This window comes from Myxine glutinosa, chromosome 4 (genome assembly GCF_964187855.1).
Source record: "Myxine glutinosa chromosome 4, kmMyxGlut1.1, whole genome shotgun sequence".
NCBI lineage: Eukaryota > Metazoa > Chordata > Myxini > Myxiniformes > Myxinidae > Myxine > Myxine glutinosa.
In genome coordinates, this window is record NC_136264.1 from 135,557,027 (window position 1) to 135,574,822 (window position 17,796).

Here is a 17,796-nt window from a genome sequence, read left to right on the forward strand (position 1 = left end):
CACCGACATGTCGGTGATGGCGAAGTGATAGGCCCATAGCCTCGGCTTCATCGCGGGAGATTCCAATGATCTTTAAAAGCCTTGGTTTCCACGGCGACAATCTGAGCAAGGTGTGAGCCAGGTGAGCCAGCCCAGATAGGGGAGCGGTATTCCATCCAGCTTCGGATGAAAGCCTTGTGGTCCAAATCCGTCCACAACTTTTTGAGATATCCTGTTCACAAACAGAAAGACCGGGGTGAAGACATAACCTCTGTCCACCTTTGGTGACGGAGGTAAAAAAATACAAAAAGATTGACGATTATAGGCGACCATGACCTTTTGACCTCAAAGCAATTGGCTTTAGTGACCCAATATGCAAACCCTGCTCAAAGTTCAAATCAATCAGATGGAAATTGACGATTTTGTGATCTTGACCTTTGACCTTGACAGAACACAAGTTACATTCAATGAATTGGGCCATATTGGCTCACTAACATATTGATATGACTGACATATTGATACTTTATGCAACCTTGACCTTTTGATCTAAAAAAAATAATCGGCATCGAGCTTTTGATTGTTGAACCAATTCAGTGACCAAATATGCAAATTCTTAAAATTTCAGGTCAATTGGATGAAAATAGACGATTTTTGTGACTTTGACCTTTGACCTTTTGTCCAAACTATTTATTTGTCTTCTCCATATTCTCATAATAAAACCTTGTTGAAAATTTGATGACTAAAGCTCAAATGGTAAAAAAGTTACGGCCCAGAGGCACGCACACACACACCCACATAAATACACACAGACACATACACACACATATATATATATATATATATATATATATATATATATATATATATATATATATATATATATATACACACACACACACACACACACACACACACACACACACACACACACACACACACACCACCAGCAAAACCCCTGTCCCGCTGCACAGGGGATGGGCTAATAACTAGAAGCACCCCCTTCCTACGGGAACAGCCATGGAGGGGGGGGGAGGAGGGGTTATTTTATTTTCCTTATTCAAACGTCTAATCCAAAATACTTCACTGCACTGGAAAATATGTGGTCAGGAATACTGGATCGTAAAGGGTGGGGACTTGTAATACCTTCTCCCACCTGGAGGGGGCGCTACACGATACACATTCACATCGATAATTTGTGATCCCCACTCCTCCCCTCCCCTCCCCCCCCAAGACCACCGGCAAAGGTCAAAACGCTCCCATACACCAAGCGGTGTGGTGCCAAATTTTGTGGTACCCGAGCCCTGCAAAAATGTGTCGGCCGTGACGTTATCGCCAGATCTTTTGTACAGTCACATCAAATGTGAACATGCGAGTCCCCAAAATGAAATGAAATACTGTACGCACATTTTACCATGATAAACAAAATAATCAAACAAAAGAAAAAGGAGGATTTAATAGCAACTGTGATGTTGGATTCCATGACTTTGCTGATGATAGGAAGCTGATAGGTGTGTGGTTGAGGGGATCAGTTTTTGCACCTTTTATGTAGTGCAGAGATGTTGGCAGATTTCCAAGAAGATGGAAGATGACCTCTGACAAATGACAGGTGGAAAAGGGCAGAGAATGGATGTGCAAGAACAGTAGAGGAGGTTTTTAGGACACGAGAGCTGATGACGTCTGGTCCAGTAGCAGAGTCACAATGGGGGGTTGAGGGAACCTTCTCAGGTGCAAAAGACACAGACAGAGTCCAGGAGCAGTTGGGTATGACAGGGCAGGATGTGTATCGAGAGTGAGGGGTTAGGGACAAGATTTGGAAGCAAACACAGAATTGAGGTATTCGGCCTTCTCACGAGTGGAGTCGACTGTAATGCCATTTGAAGTGAGGGAAGGGGAGCATACTCCAGAGACTTACTTAACGAGGTGCCACCAGGTTTTAGAGGAGGGAGACAAGTTTGAGGTTTTGGAGAGAGATAGTGCACATATTTAAATAATGGCGGGATTGTGCAGACTTGTTGGGCCTAATGGCCTTCTTCTGTGTTGAAGTTCCTTGTAACTCATTTTCTTTTCTTTGTCTAAACAGTGGTCTCCAGCAGAATACCCTCCCAGGTATCCGGGACATTCTCATACGGAAACAGTGGTCTCCAGTTATTAACCTTAAACTTTATATGACTTGTTGAACATTAATTTATGAAATCTTTCATGCATTGTTGTGTACTAGCGGGCACTCCTAGTCCTGCCCTCCGGGTGGCAGGACCATTCTCGGTGCACCTACGTTGGGCAATGTGCTGCGGCACAGTCTTGGAAATGCAAGTTATCATTTTTGAAAGACATTTTATTCATCACAACATATCATACTCCATATCATAAGATAAAGGAAGATGATTAAGTAAGAAGATGAAGCATACGACTGTTTTCAGTCACATTTTTGGTATGCCTATGATCCTGGAAGACAGTTATTATGTTCGGGTTTGGCTACTCCACAGGACTGAACCGTTAGAACATAGTCTTCATTGCTGAGATAATTGTAGTACACCGCTCCTTTCTTATCCCACTTCAAGGCGCTGCATGACACGCGCCGAAACGGAGTACTCAGGTTTCACTCCGTTTCTTTCTTTCTTTCTTGTTTGTTTGTCCGGTGACATCTCAGCCATCCTTTGAGCTAACAACACAACAGGCATTTTAAGGCCATTTTCCCTGCTAGAGTGGGGGTTAGCCTTGCGGTCCCCATGACAATCTTCTCCATTTTGCCCTATTTTCTGCATCTCTCCTTGTTAACCCCCTTGCCCACATTTCTTCTTCCACCATCTTTAGCCAAGTCTTTCTCAGTCTTCCCCGTCCTCTACTTCCTTCGACATTCATTTCCATCACTCTTCTCAACCAGTCACTTTCATCCTTCCTCAACACATGACCAAACCATCTCAAACTGTTTCTCTTCACAGCATCCATCACAGGCTCTATTCCCATCATCTTTCGCAATTCATCATTTGTCTTCCTCTCTCTCAACGATACTCCGCACATCCACCGAACCATTCGCATTTCCACCCTTTCCAGCCTTAGTTGCTGCTCTACGTTCATTACCCATGTCTCACTCCCATAAATCATAACATTTCTCACACATGCAACATACTCCTTTCCTTCAGCTTCAACGACACTCCCCTCCTCGTCAGCATGCCACTCAGTTCCCGAAACTTCTTCCATGCACATCTCACTCCAGCAACCGTTGCCGAGTCTGATCCACCTTCTCCATTCAGCATGTCTCCGAGGTAGCAAAATGTTTTCACACCTTCCAGCTTCACGCCGTCTCCAAGATCCAACTCAACATTTCCTCCATCTGCAGCTCCCTCTGTGCACACCTTACATTTGAATGTAGCTGCCACACTGGTTAATGACCCTCTCAGACCACTACATTTTTGATGAACCCACTCAGCGCACATTGTACATTGAATGGAGTTCACTCCGCCACCCTTGCTGCACACAGCACATGGCCACTTCCCAGTTATTTCCACCTCACCACATGTTTTACCACTTGCCATCACCTTCGTCTTTCCGATATTCACCTTCAGACCTTTTGTCTCCATACATTCCTTCCACTTGTTCATCTTCTCCTTCAATCCATCCATAGTCCATCCTTTGAGCTAGGAAGTTGAAATTTGTGCACAATAGTGAACAAGTGATTGGCAAAAACTGTATTTTTATAACATATGCCGATTGAGAGGTGTGTCTGCACACCAAGAGTAAATCTTTTAAAATCATTTTATTCCCCATTTCTTGTTAATCCTTCCAGGTGAAGTTCTAATTCCCGATGGCCATTGTAGAGTTGCATTTTAACCATAGCCGATATCATTGAAATCCTTTTGAAGTATTTTACTCAGAGATGTAGAGGTTACAAAGTCAAGAGGAAGAGGTAAAACAATGGCAAAATAATTGCAATAATAACAGTAAATAGAAAATATCCGAAATTGAAAAACTACGAAACACTGATTCTTTAAAAATATACAGAAATTATTGAATTATGCATCAAAAACTCCGCTGTGTGGCAAGGAATTCCAATCGGGGATGCCCGGATTGAGCTCATGAAGACCCTCCCAGGTATCCGGGACGTTCTCATACGTAGGGCCTTTGACAAAGCACCATGCCTGAGAGAGAATGAGAGTCACAAAACAATTACAAGTAGCTTTGGGAAATAAACATTGATATTGTATACAGGTCTTGACCCAAATGTCAATCGTGCTGAATAGCTCATCATCTGGAGTGTCACAAAGTCAGATGCTTTAAATTCACTAGAAGCACCCGCTCCTTATGGGAGCTGCCAAAGAGTTATGTTATTATCCTTATTCAAAGGTGTAATTCAAAATACCTCTCCCAAGTACCTCTCCAAAATAATAATTTCCCTGAATATGGGACAATAAAGATTTTCTACTAATACCAAAATACCTCTTGTTGCATAATTCAAAACACCTCACTGCAATGGAAGACGTGGGGACAGGAAAACTGTAAAGGGTGGGACTTGTAATACTATCTCTTACCTGGAGGTGGCGCTACATGATACACATTTACATAGAGAATTGGCTTCCTCTCCCACCCCTCCCAAGATCACCAGCAAAGATAAAAACACCAGCATACGTTAATTGGGGTCATGCTGATGCTATGTAGCAAGTCTGGATGTAATGGTCTCAGAACTGTAGGAGGATTAGCGTGACAAAAACACAAACACACACACCATTCCATAAATTATACAGACAAGAAGGACCCGCTTCTAGCTACGGGAGTGGCTGGGGGGAAGGGAGGGAGGAGGTTGTGCTGTTATCCTTATCCAAATGTGTAATTCAAAATACCTCTCGATGTGTGATTCAAAACACCACTGCACTGGAAAAATTGGGGACATTAATACTGTAACACTTGTAATACCCTCTCCGACGTGGGGCAGCGCCAAACGATGCACATTTACATAGAGAATTTGCGTCCCACCCACCAAGACCACTGGCAATGATAAAACAGCCCTATATGCACTATTTGGGGTTATGGTGATTCTATGTAGTAAGTCTGGATGTAATCGACCTGAGTCTGTAGGAGGAACTTTAGGTGCTGACTTGGACACTGCCTCCAAGACGTTGTCCATGTTGTTGTAAATTTGTTCGTAGAGATATCTCACTCTCACCTAGCAGCTGCGTAGCATGTGTTCCTGGAGGACAGCGGAGCGATAATTCAGATGCCTGCTCTTCTGGTTCACCCTCTCTTGCTCTCCCAACCACTTGCCCCCATTCATGTTTTGCGGGTCTCCTTCGGGTCTGGCTGGGAAGCTGGGCCGCTCCGTGGACTTCCATTGGCTGGAGGCCAGCTAATGGGGGGAAAGGGTGAGCACCTGGACAGATATGTTTTAATCAAAACCATGTATTGGCATTGACAAGGCACAAGTACAATTGGAAAATCTTAACCAAGAAGCCCTTTTCTCAGGCCGGTTGACTCATAATGCAAATGCAAAATGATTATTCAAATACTCATAATGCAAAACATTATTAAAATAAACAATTGAGGCAAGGACCATGGCAGATATATAACCAACTTAGGGTTCAGTTGTATTATTAACCATGGCACATCCTTCTGCCTACATGAACAGGATGAAGTGGGAGTGACCTCAAACTTTCTTTTTAATTTTTATTATTATTTTTTTTGTACAAGATCGAGGCTCGTGTAAGAGCTAACATCAATCACAAAAAAAAAACGGACACACAAAACATACAATAAAGGGAGCGGGAGACAAGATGGGGAGAGAGAGGGAAGCACACAAGTACAACATTTGAGAGCAGGGACATTGGGAAATCTGTGGGAGGGAGAGGGCTTGGGGGGAGGAGGCATGGGAAGGAAGGCGGGGTGTGCGGGGGAGGGGGAGGGAAAGGTATAAAACACATGGACACTGCTAGAACTTCCAGGAAAGAAAGTAGTCGGTATTTCAAAAAAAGTGGATCTGGGGTGAATTAACGGGGGTAGAAGAGGTCAAGGTTTTGGATGGGGGAAGATAAGAGATGGTGGTGAACAGCTATTTTAAAGACCTGGAGGGAGGATTGGGATTGAAGAGAGTGAGGGAGTTTGTTCCAGAGGCGGGAGAAAAGGGGAATGAAGAAGTGAAGGTGAGCAGAGAGTCTTGATTTTGGCAATTTCACCATAAGAGGGTTGCTGGCAGATCTTGTGCGACCTGTAGGAATATTTGGGGGACAGAGCACAGATAGAGCTGGGGGAGCTAGACCGGATAGGAGTCGGTAGAAGACAGAAAGACCACCTACCTGCTTTTTTTTTTTAAAGCAAAGTATTTCAATCAAAGTATCTCAAAATGTTCTGTTTGTATCACTCTGTATCGGAACAAACTGGTATGGTATTTAAAAAAAATAGGTTTGATAGCCCATTCATTACCAAGTAAGAAAGACGTTTCCTTTACACAAGATTGAGGCTCAGTGAGTCCGAGGGTAAAAAGACAACAAACTTAGAGTGGAATGGTGGAACCATATATGGACAAAACAAGCGAGGAAATGAACAAAACAGGAAAACAAGATGGAGGAAACACAGTGAGCTGCAAATAAGAGCTGGCATGGGTTAGGCAGGGTTAATAGAGGGAGAAAGATCACTGGTAGGATGGGGGATGATGTGAGACGATGCCACACTTCCTGCTTGAAGCCCTGGAGGGCAGGTGGGATCGAATTGCATCTGGAAAGTGGTTACTGAAGATATGAGAAAAGAGGAACAACAGAGTGGAGGTGTGCGTAAAGCCTGGATTTTGAGAGTTTAACAAAGGAGGTGGTTCTTGGAAGAACACGTGCGTCTGTGTCTACCATCCCACAATATCTCATGGACAATATCATTATTGTGTGTCATGGAAAACTCGACCACATTCTGTTTCACCATGATGTGTCTCTACCATTGGCCAGTTGGTCAAGGTACATCGAGTGGAGCTCAGGTTCCTTGTTGTTTAGGAGATGCGGAGACATCTTTTGTAACATCTGCCAATGTGGGCAGCATTAGCTGTTATATGGAAGCAAAGTGGTGAAACAACCCAAAGGGACATAATTCATAAAACCGAGATACACGTTGACTTACCTCCATGTTGAGGCTCAGAAATAAGTGGAGCAGAGCTGGGATGGACTGGAAGGTTATCTGTGCAAAGACAATTAGATTTTTCTGTCTGTACAAAAATTGGAACATCACCTCAAAGAACGTAAACTCAATATTCCAATCATATGCAACAACCCTACAGTCGTGGATCTGATGGAAGTTTAATGCGAAAATCACAAACAATGAAAACTTTCCTTCTGGCATCTTAAATCTGGAGGGGGGGAGGGGTGGGGAGGGATGGGATGGGAGGGGGAGGAGGGATGGAATGGGAGGGGGAAGGGATGGAATGGGAGGGGGGGAGGGATGGGATGGGAGGGGTAAATGCTCATTTAAAGCACTCTTAAAAGATAACAGTGCTATTGGGAAACACACATTTAATGCGCTATTAAAAGATTAACTCGACACGTCTCATCAATGGTCAGCCTTCATACGATTATATCAGAACGAGTTGATTGGTCACACGGTCACAGATTGCTTAGCCCCTATATGCCTGGGGTCGTTCAAAAATTACGTAACAACATATTTTTAGGGTGGTGCATACGGTGCGGGCTGATGGGCTTGAATAAAGCTCAATAATAACTTTTATTCGACATATTAGATTTTTCAGGGTCCCTCATCGTGAGTAACACTCAACCCAAACGAAGCCAATGGAAAACTGACACAATACACCTGGGCAGTGCATAATCAGCAGAGGCCTACAGGCCTGATGTCTCCAGCCCACAAGAAAACCAAGATGGCGGCCATATTATTTCGTCTCGGTGCTATGGTGGGTGGAGTCAAGCGACAGATGTGAGTGTGGTCGGACAGCTGTCTGACCAATGGGTGCACATTTAAAAAATCGACCCCCAACAAGAATCACAACAACAACAATCATGTAAGGTTCTTGTAGACCTGCGACATGGCGAAGGTAAACATTGCTACTGGCACGTTGCCGGAAAAGGTGGTCAGTGTAGAGTAAAGCTTTATTAACATACACCTTGTGGTGCATTTACAACTTTTATGACTCGTGATAGTGCGCTTTTCTTATTCCTCCTCCTCCTCCTCCTCCGCTTCTTCTTCTTCTTCTTGCTCTTCTTTTTCCTCTGCTTCCTCTTCTGCTTCTTCTTCTTAGGTCGGCTCTCAGGCTGAACTCAAATGACATTGATCCTCAGCTTCCAGTCCTCTTGATCAAGCATTGCTGTGTACAGTTCCTCTGTCTCCAGCCCCGAATGCTTCTTCAACATGTTGATGTAGTTGAGAGCTGGTCTGCCCAACGTTGGCCTTCTATGCCTAGGTGTCCAAAGTACAAGATTGGAAACAGTGTAGCAGTTACGGGACACAATTCTCTTGTACCGGCCGGTGACGTAATCAGCGGGCGGTCACTCGGGTTGCATACCATGCCCCGTTGAGAGGCGTGGCTTACTGTTTGAATTTGAAAGATATATTGCCGCTCGGCGTAGCCTTTTTCAGTGCATTGTGCCAAGCTCGGAATAAACAGCTCAGTGAAAATCAGCTCGTTGTCGCGTCCATATTGTTGGAGTTCGACGTGAGAGCACAGCTCCACATTGGTGACCCCTTTTACGAACACGGCAATGGAGTCGACCGTTGCTTTGAAACTCCCTGGCTTCTGGGAATCGCACGCGGCCGTCTGGTTTGCCCAAGCGGAGTCCCAGTTCGCTCTGCGGCACATCACGGCGGACGAGACTCGCTTCCACCACGTGGTCTCTGCGCTAAACGCCACCACCGCCTCCCGGGTCTTGAGCCTTCTACGGAGCCCGCCGGACGACGACAAGTACGGCGCACTCCAACGACTACTCCTCGGTACGTTTGACCTCACTGAGGCCGAACGCGCGCGACAGCTGCTCGATCTGCCTGAGCTTGGGGAGGCTCGACCATCCGAGCGCATGGACCACATGCTCTCCCTGCTCGGCGAACACCGCCGCAGCCACCACCGGGGCGGACCGTGTGTTACTACCACGCCAGGTTCGGGCAGAAGGCCAGAACGTGTCGCCCACCGTGCACTTTCGGCGGGTCGTGAAATGACCAGGCTGGCGCTCGCTTCCTGCCATGAGCGTTGGCCATTCCGGCAACCTTTTGTTCATCACAGACACCGCGTCCGGGCGGCGTTTCCTGTGCGATACGGGAGCTCAGGTGAGCGTTATACCCGCCTCGGGGCAGGACAAGCAGGCCGCGCTTTGCGGCCCCGCCTTGGTCGCCGCAAACGGCTCCTCTATCCGCTGCTTCGGTTCACGCAGCGTCGCACTCTGCTTCAGGGGCCAGCGTTTCGAGTGGGTTTCCGTCACGGCAAACGTGCCCATGGCTTTGTTGGGTGCGGATTTTCTTTGCGCCCACTGACTTTTGGTTGACGTAAAACGTCGTCGGCTCGTCAACACGGAGACCTTCAGCTCTCTCGCTTGTTCGTTGAGCGGCTCCGCACCGACCAGGCTGGCCTGCGCGCTCCCGGCCGCGGACGACTTCACCCGCCTCCTCGCTGAGTTCCCCGCCCTCATGCTGCCGACGTTTTCAGCCGTCGCCGTCAAACACGGCGTCGAACACCACATTCCGACCACTGGTCCACTGGTCTACGCCAGGGCTCACCGCCTCGACCCTGCCAAACTTGCCGTGGCCAAGGCGGAATTCGACGCGCTGCAGCAGTTGGGCATTGTGCGGCGCTCGAACAGCGTGTGGGCCTCGCCCCTGCACATCGTACCCAAATCGGGTGGCGGATGGCGACCGTGCGGCGATTATCGCCGCCTCAACGACGCCACCACCCCCGACCGGTACCCGATACCGCATATCCAGGACTTTTCCGCCCGTTTGGCGGGGCGGGTGATCTTCTCCAAGGTCGACCTTATTCGGGGCTACCACCAGGTACCTGTCCGACCGGCCGACGTTCCGAAGACGGCTGTAATTACACCTTTTGGCCTCTTCGAGTTCCTCCGAATGCCGTTTGGCCTTAAGAATGCGGCCCAGGCCTTCCAGCGGCTGATGGACAGTGTGCTGCGCGATCTCACCTTTCTGTTCGTCTACCTGGATGACATTCTCATCGCCAGCACTTCCCGGGCAGAGCACCTCCTTCACCTGCGCACGCTTTTTGCGCGCCTCAGCCAGCACGGCCTCATCATCAACCCGGCGAAATTCCAGTTTGGCGTGGCTCCCGTCGACTTCCTGGGACACCGCATCATGAAGCGCGGGGCCGTTCCGCTGCCGACCAAGGTGGAGGCCGTTAAAGGTTTCCCGCGCCCCCGCTCCGTCAAGGCCCTGCAAGAGTTTTTGGGTATGGTAAACTTCGACCACCGGTTCGTGCCTCGCGCCGCCCAACTCATGCGCCCCCTGTACGAGGCCCTCAGGGGTAAGCCAGCCAAGCACGACATCGTCTGGACCGAGGAGATGGACGGGGCATTCACGGGCGCTAAGCTGGCCCTCGCCAACGCCACCATGCTGGCGCACCCGGCGCTCGACGCACCCATCGCCCTTACCACGGACGCTGCCGATTACGCGGTGGGCGCCGTACACGAGCAGTGGGTTAACGGGGCTTGGCAACCACTGGCCATCTTGAGCCGGCAGCTCTGCCCTAACGAGCGCAAATACAGCACGTTCGACCGCGAGCTCCTCGGCCTTTACCTGACGGTTCGCCACTTCCGCCACCTTTTAGAGGGCCGCCCATTCACGGCGTTTGTGGACCACAAACCCCTGGTCTTCGGCATGGCCAAGGTCTCAGAGCCGTGGTCGGCTCGTCAGCAGCGCCACCTCTCCGCCGTGTCCGAATTCACGACGGACATCCGGCACGTAGCGGGCAAGGACAATGCTGTGGCCGATTGCCTCTCCCGGTCCGTCGCGGGCGCCGTCCACCTCGGCGTGGATTATGCCCGCATGGCGGCCGACCAGGTCTCCGACCCCGCGGTGCAAGCCCTCCGGACAGCGGACACGGGCCTGCAGTTGTCTGACGTCCCCTTCAAGGACACAGGCACAGTTCTCCTGTGCGACGTTTCCCTGGGCCAACCTCGTCCCATTGTGCCCGCTGGATGGCAACAGCTCGTTTTTGACGCCATCCACGGCCTTTCCCACCCGGGCCAGAAAGTGTCGCAGAAGCTCGTGGCAGCGAAATTCGTCTGGCACGGGCTCCGGAAGGACGTCCGTGACTGGGCCAACGCCTGTGTCGCCTGCCAGTGTGCGAAGGTCCACCTTGGCACACCCAGGCCCCGTTGGCACCATTCTACGTGCCCGCGTGGCATTTCGACCACGTCGATGTGGACCTGGTGGGACCCCTTCCCCCCTCGCGGGGCTTCACCCATCTCCTCACGATGGTGGACAGGACCACCAGGTGGCCGGAGGCCGTCCCGCTGACGTCAACGACGTCCGCCGACGTGGCGCAGGCCTTCATCGGCACCTGGGTCGCCCGTTTCGGCGCCCCCTCCGACATCTCCTCTGACAGAGGCCCACAGTTCACCTCTGAGCTTTGGGGCGCGGTCGCTCAGGCCTTGGGGGTCAAACTTCACCGCACCATGGCCTACCACCCCCAGGCCAACGGCTTGTGCGAGAGGTTTCACCGCTCAATGAAGGCCGCTCTCAGGGCCAGCCTCCAGGACGACGGTTGGGCTGACAGGCTCCCGCGGGTGCTATTGGGCTTCCGGACGGCCCCTAAAGAAGACCTTCAGGCTTCTACCGCCGAGCTGGTCTACGGCCAACCACTGCGCGTGCCGGGGGAGTTCATCCCCGACGCCACCAGCCCCTGGTCCGCGGCTCGCCAACGCTCGGTCCTCCAGGAGGCCGCCAGGAGATTGCCCCGGTGCCCACGTCTCATCATGGCTGTCCTCAACTCCATGTCCCCCCAGTGCTTCGCACAGCGGAGTACGTTTTTGTGCACCACGACGCGCACCGGGGACCACTCCGGCCGCCGTACGATGGGCCTTTTCAGGTCTTGAGGAGGGGCGACAAGTCGTTTGTCATCGACATTGGCGGCAAACCAGACCATATCTCAGTGGACCACCTCAAGTCGGCCCATTTGGACCTCGACCAACCTCCACGGTTGGCCCTTCCTCCACGGCGGGGCCGTCCCCCATCGACCAAGCCCCACGCCCGACCATCCGCCGCCAAGCCGCCTCCCACCCCCACACGAATCGCCAGGGGTCGTTTCGGCCGGGTCATTAAGGCCCCCCACAAACTGACTCTCCCTGTACAAGTGAATTCTGGGGGGGCGCATGTAGCGGTTACGGGACACAATTCTCTTGTACCGGCCGGTGACGTAATCAGCGGGCAGTCACTCGCGTTGCATACCACGCCCCGTTGAGAGGCGTGGCTTACTGTTTGAATTTGAAAGATATATTGCCGCTCGGCGTAGCCTTTTTCAGTGCATTCGTGCCGAGCTCGGAATAAACAGCTCAGTGAAAATCAGCTCGTTGTCGCGTCCATATTGTTGGAGTTCGACGTGACAGCACAGCTCCACAACAGGTTCATTTTTGGGGCAGTAGCAGTGCACGTTTACAACTCGTAAATTTACGAGTGTCTTTGTCCATAACACCCTCTGCCGGTCTACCTACATATTGTTGATGTAATAGTACGCATGGTCCTCCAATTGATCTGCTTCCAAAAAGGTAAGTAATCGTTCCGGATCTGTCTGTGCAGGGTCATCTCTGTTTGTGTCGATTGTTCTTCGTTCATATCAAGTGCTATATTATCTCCTGTGTATTTTTTCGTACTCATTACCTCCACCACCGAAGGTGGACAGAGGTTATGTTTTCGCCCCTGTCTGTCTGTCTGTTTGTTTGTTTGTCTGTGAACAGGATGTGTCAAAAATGTATGGACAGATTCGGACGAAATTTGGAAGAGAGGTAGAGTGTATGACAAGGACGAAATTAATAGTTTTTGGTGAAGATCCGGATGTGGATCCGGTAATTTTAAAAGTGATTATTCACCATTTAACAATAGGGCTAAAAACGACATATAGCACGATATCCTCAAAAAGTTATCCGGATACAATGATTTTTTTAAATTTTAATTGGGATCTCCAATTTGGGAGTATTTTAAATTGGGAGTGTTTATTGGGATCTCCTGCGAAACAAAAGTGATTCTTCACCATTGAGAGATGAGGCCAAAAACACTTGGTAGATGCGTTGCTTAAGGAACAAGAACAAGCCAATGAGATTTTGGTTCAGGTATGAATCCAGATCAGGCCTATCAGTGGGATCCAAAACGTAAATTGTTCATGAGTCTGGCGGAGGTATGCTCTCTACCGAGTGCAGTTTTAGTTTCAACTGTCTCCATGCCAACTGTATCTCCAACCAGCCATGGTATTGAAGCAAAGGACCTCTGTGACTCCCTGGGCCTCACCAAATCGGTGAACTTTCCAACCTGCATTTCTACCAGTGGCCCTCCTCGCTTCTGGACTTGGTAATGATGAATTTTCCTATGGATATCTGCTATTCCTCTCTGCTACAATAGGTTCATCTAATAATGTGCTTGTGAGATTCAACATCTCTCAGGAAATTGTCAAGAGCTGCCTCAGCGCTGTAGAGTCTGGCAGTTCACTCAAGCTGACTGGCAGTGATTGCTGAGACAGGTTTTTCATTTCCACCTCTCCTTATGTATAGATTTATACCATCTTGTCTGCAGTTAGTATCGCCTACCTCTCGCCCCTGTTACACAGAATATTGTGGTGAGGCGGTTGCCTGCTCTTCCTGGAAGGCAAATCCTATCAATGGCTACCACAGATCATTTCACAAAGCCCAGACCAAGTGTGTCTATTCTTAGGAAAGCCAGAAAACAACATCTGTCCAACCATAAGACTGAACTCTCAAACCTGTCTCCTTCATCAAAGACCTAGTGGTATATTGTCAAGTATGTCTCTGGTGTTTGCTCTCCATCTATCCCTTCCCTCACTTCAAATGGCACCACAGCTGACTCTCCTCGTGAAAAGGCCGAATGCCTTAATTCTGTATTTGCTTCTAAATGTTGTGTACCCAATCCCTCATCATCCCATCTGACTGGAAGAAGGGCCTTGTTGTCCACGTCTGGAAAGGGAAGGGTGATCACCAGGACTGCAACAACTACCGAGGGGGTGACGCTACCCTCGGTGCCGGGCAAGGTCTTTGCTTGGATCGTTCTTGAGAGGGTTTGCCGCCATCTGCTCGAGCACCAGCGACCAGAGCAGTCGGGCTTTACACCAAAGAGGTCAACGATTGACCGTATCCTTGCGCTTCGGGTCCTCACTGAAAGCAAGCGAGGGTTTCGTCAGGGGCTGCTTGCAGCCTATGTTGATCTCCGCAAAGCGTTCGATTCGGTGAATCAGGATGCCCTCTGGAGGATTCTTGGTCTTCATGGGGTGCCACCAACGCTGATCAATCTGAACTCTGAACTATACTCTGGTACTGAGAGTGCTGTGAGGTGTGGTGGCTCCATCTCTGACTTATTTCCAGTTGTTACTGGAATTCAGCAGGGGTGTATACTGGCTCCCACACTCTTCAGTGCTTGTATGGACTGGATTCTGGGGAGGATGTCGGAGAGCTCAGGCTGCAGTGCATCGTTTGGGAGTGTCAAGATCTCTGACCTTTATTTCGCAGATGATGCAGTCATCTTTGCGGAGACGCTGTATATTCTTACAGGGGCCCTCCAGCACTGAATGAGAAGGCGGAGCCGCTGGGATTACGGATTTCCTGGGTCAAAACCAAGATCCAGGCTTTCAATGACATGGATGTTGCTGTCTTGTCTGTGCCTGTTTATGGCGAAAGATGTTGAGGTCACGAAGAGATTCACTTACCTTGGCAGTGTTATTCATGTCTCTGAATGTTGTGAGCAAGAGGTCATAGATGTCTGGGTCGGGCCTGGGGAGTCATGGATTCACTTGATCATGGGGTATGGACCTGTCGGTATCTATGTAGTAGGACGAAAGTCAGAGTCTTTAAGTCCTTGATGCTTCCAGTCTTGCTCTATGGATGCGAGATTTGGACCCTTACCAGGGGCCAGAGAATGAGACTTAACTCCTTTGGAACCAAATCTCTTTGGAGAATCCTTGGCTATTGCTGGTTGGACTTTGTGTGCAATGAGCGGTTGCTGAGAGAGACTCAGATGATATTTGTTACCTGTATTGTCCGTGAGCGTCAGCTGCAGCTGTATGGGCATGTGGCTCGTTTTCCGGACGCTGATCCAGCTCACCAGATACTCTCAGTAAGGGAGCCTCGTGAGTGGAGGAGGCCAAAGGGCTGATCGCATGCCTCGTGGTTGCAGCAGGTTGATTGGCATCTCAAAGAGATAGGGATGGGCCAAGCATCAGCCTGGGGGATGGCCAGACAGAGGCCCCTGGAGTACCGTCGGAAAGTGGATGCGGCGACGCGCTGCTCCGGCGCATGCTCCCTTACCTGACCTGACCAACCCCTCACTCCCAACACATACTCTACCCTCTCATACCCGACTGCTCCTGAATGTTGTGTCTTTCCCACTTGAGAAGGTGGAGAGGTTACTTGCAAATCTCGACTGATTCTGCATCAGGCCCAGGCGGCATCAGTGCATGTCCTAAAAACTGCTCTGCTGCTTTGCTCATCCATCCTCTTTCTGCTTTGTTCATCCGATAATTCTCTTTGCATCAGTTTCTGTCTACCCGAGAAGTTAGTTAACATCACTGTAGTCTGGAGGCACTTCCAGGAAATGTGACAGTAGGGGTACACTCATGTTACAAGCTGGCAACAATGTTTTTCTGAAAGCCCAGACCTCTAGGAACCCAAAAAGTCTTGTTGCCAGCTTGGGAAATGGTTTGGACCAGATTTGTGGCCATTTTTCAAAATGGCCGCCTACATTTTTGGTGTTTTCTAATATTTGAGCTCTAGAACTTATATCTGGCTGTCTTAAAGGTCTCTAGGGTTATGACCTTATAACATATAGTCATACAACAATCCTCACCCAAATTGGGGTGCATGGCATATCTATAAGTGGTTTTATTGAAGCAAAAAGGCAAAAATATGCCTGAAAAACGCCTTCATTTTGATTTTTCCAAATCACTAAATTGCATACTGTGAAGTTGTTCTTTGGTCAATTTCTTTCAAAATAGTTTTAAAATTTGCCCAGATCCCTCCTCTTCATTAGCAAATCTTCAGAAATATACCCAAGTTCTCAGAAAATATGTTTTATGCATGATCAGCTACCCCTACCCCCTAAATCACAAAACGTGCCAATTTTCAATATTTCCAGATTCCAACCAATATCATTGTTGTATGACTTTTTCTCATCATGATAGGTCCAAATTAACTTACTCTATGTGATTAGGTGTTAATAAAAATTGAATTTCACACTTTAGTGAAAATCCAAGATGGCTGCCAAATGGCCAATAAAATAAAATATTTCACATTATGACGTTAAGTTAAGGTAATGCAGTCTACCATTTGATACCAACACATTTTTGAGACATAATATATTGCAATAATGATGCTTTCCTTTGTATCCTTCCTCAGGTCCTGCCCGAATCATCATTTTAACATAATTGTTGTGTTAACAATGTACTATAACATATTGCTTGTTGCATGTGCTGTAAATAGCTTTCAGTGTTGTGGTAGACATAGTCTTTGTCTCTTTCCAGATATGAATGAAGATGGAACCTGTAGCTGTGATAGGCGGGAGACGGAAGAGAGAATCAGTTGCACTGGACATCGACTGGAGCACATGCTTCATTTGCCAAGGCAACAGAAAAAATGAAAAGACAACCAAGCCCACAGATGTGTTGGTCTCGAACGCTTTAAAGACTGTGTGATTACGAGACAGAAATACCATGACCATGAGTACATCTCAACACTTGACAGAATACAGAGTATTGACCTTGATGATGAAAAAGAACACATAGTATGGCACAGGGGCTGTTATTCAAAGTTTACACATGCCAACCATATTGAGAGACTGAAAAATCGGCATGAAAAGGAAGCAAAGGACTCGTGTGACCAACCATCTACATGCATTCGCCCCTCTTCTAGAGCATCAGTTGCTTCAGTGTCCTGGGACAAATGTATTTTCTGTCAGGAGGATAAGGCAGGAAAGCAATTGAGGAATGTAGCCACTTTAGAGACCTCAGACAGAATACTAAATGATGCTCAAAAGAACAAGATTATGAGATGCCGGTTGGCAGGAATAAGTGACCTAATAGCTGCTGAAGGGAAGTACCACCTTCCTTGTTATGTAACCTTCAGGAGGAAGTCTGTGTCAACTGTGGTAGAAGAAGGCCCAGAATATCCACCAGATGTTTGTTTCAACAAAATGATCGAGGAGGTGGATGCTGGGCTGTCTGGAGGAGACATCTATACCATGAAAACCATCTGGCACCAATACTGTTACATGATGAGAAGAGACTTCAGTGTCTGTGTGGAGCAATGTGACCGACAGAGTTACAAAGCATTCAAGAACAAAGTCAAAAGGGTATTAGGAGATAGGGCAGATTTTGTACAGTCCATGAATCAACAGGATTCACTTCTAGTCTTCCCACTAATTCAAACAGGTATTGTTGTTCAGAACTTAGCAGAGATGGCAGATGAGCTAGAACAAAGTGAGATACAAGATTCTGATGAAACCTCCCAGCACATTCCATCTTTCTCAGCCGAAACAAAGGACAAGGAACTCTTGAGTTGGCTTTACAGAGTGGCAGTCAAAATGAGAAATGACATCAAGACAATGCCAGGACACTCAGATATTGGAGACATCAATACTGAAAGTGCACAGAAGGTGGTTCCTGAAAGCCTTTACATTTTCCTACGCCTGCTG

The 17,796-nt window shown here is 48.4% G+C and overlaps 2 protein-coding genes across 2 annotated transcripts in view; both read right to left on the reverse strand.

Moving 5' to 3' along the window:
• Positions 1-17,796, reverse strand: part of LOC144891816 (uncharacterized) — a 1,036,251-nt gene that overhangs the window by 416,710 nt on the left and 601,745 nt on the right. The gene's annotated exons all lie outside the window — the stretch shown is intronic.
• The window catches only part of LOC137418143 (collagen alpha-1(III) chain), a 35,727-nt gene continuing 21,656 nt past the window's right edge, over positions 3,726-17,796 (reverse strand). The window contains exons 4-6 of the mRNA XM_068104141.2: positions 7,069-7,125; positions 5,138-5,341; positions 3,726-4,115 (exon numbers count right to left, since the gene is read on the reverse strand). Coding sequence (XP_067960242.2) covers positions 4,084-4,115; positions 5,138-5,341; positions 7,069-7,125 — 293 coding nt within the window. The 3' untranslated portion in view covers positions 3,726-4,083. The remainder of the gene's footprint in view (positions 4,116-5,137; positions 5,342-7,068; positions 7,126-17,796) is intronic.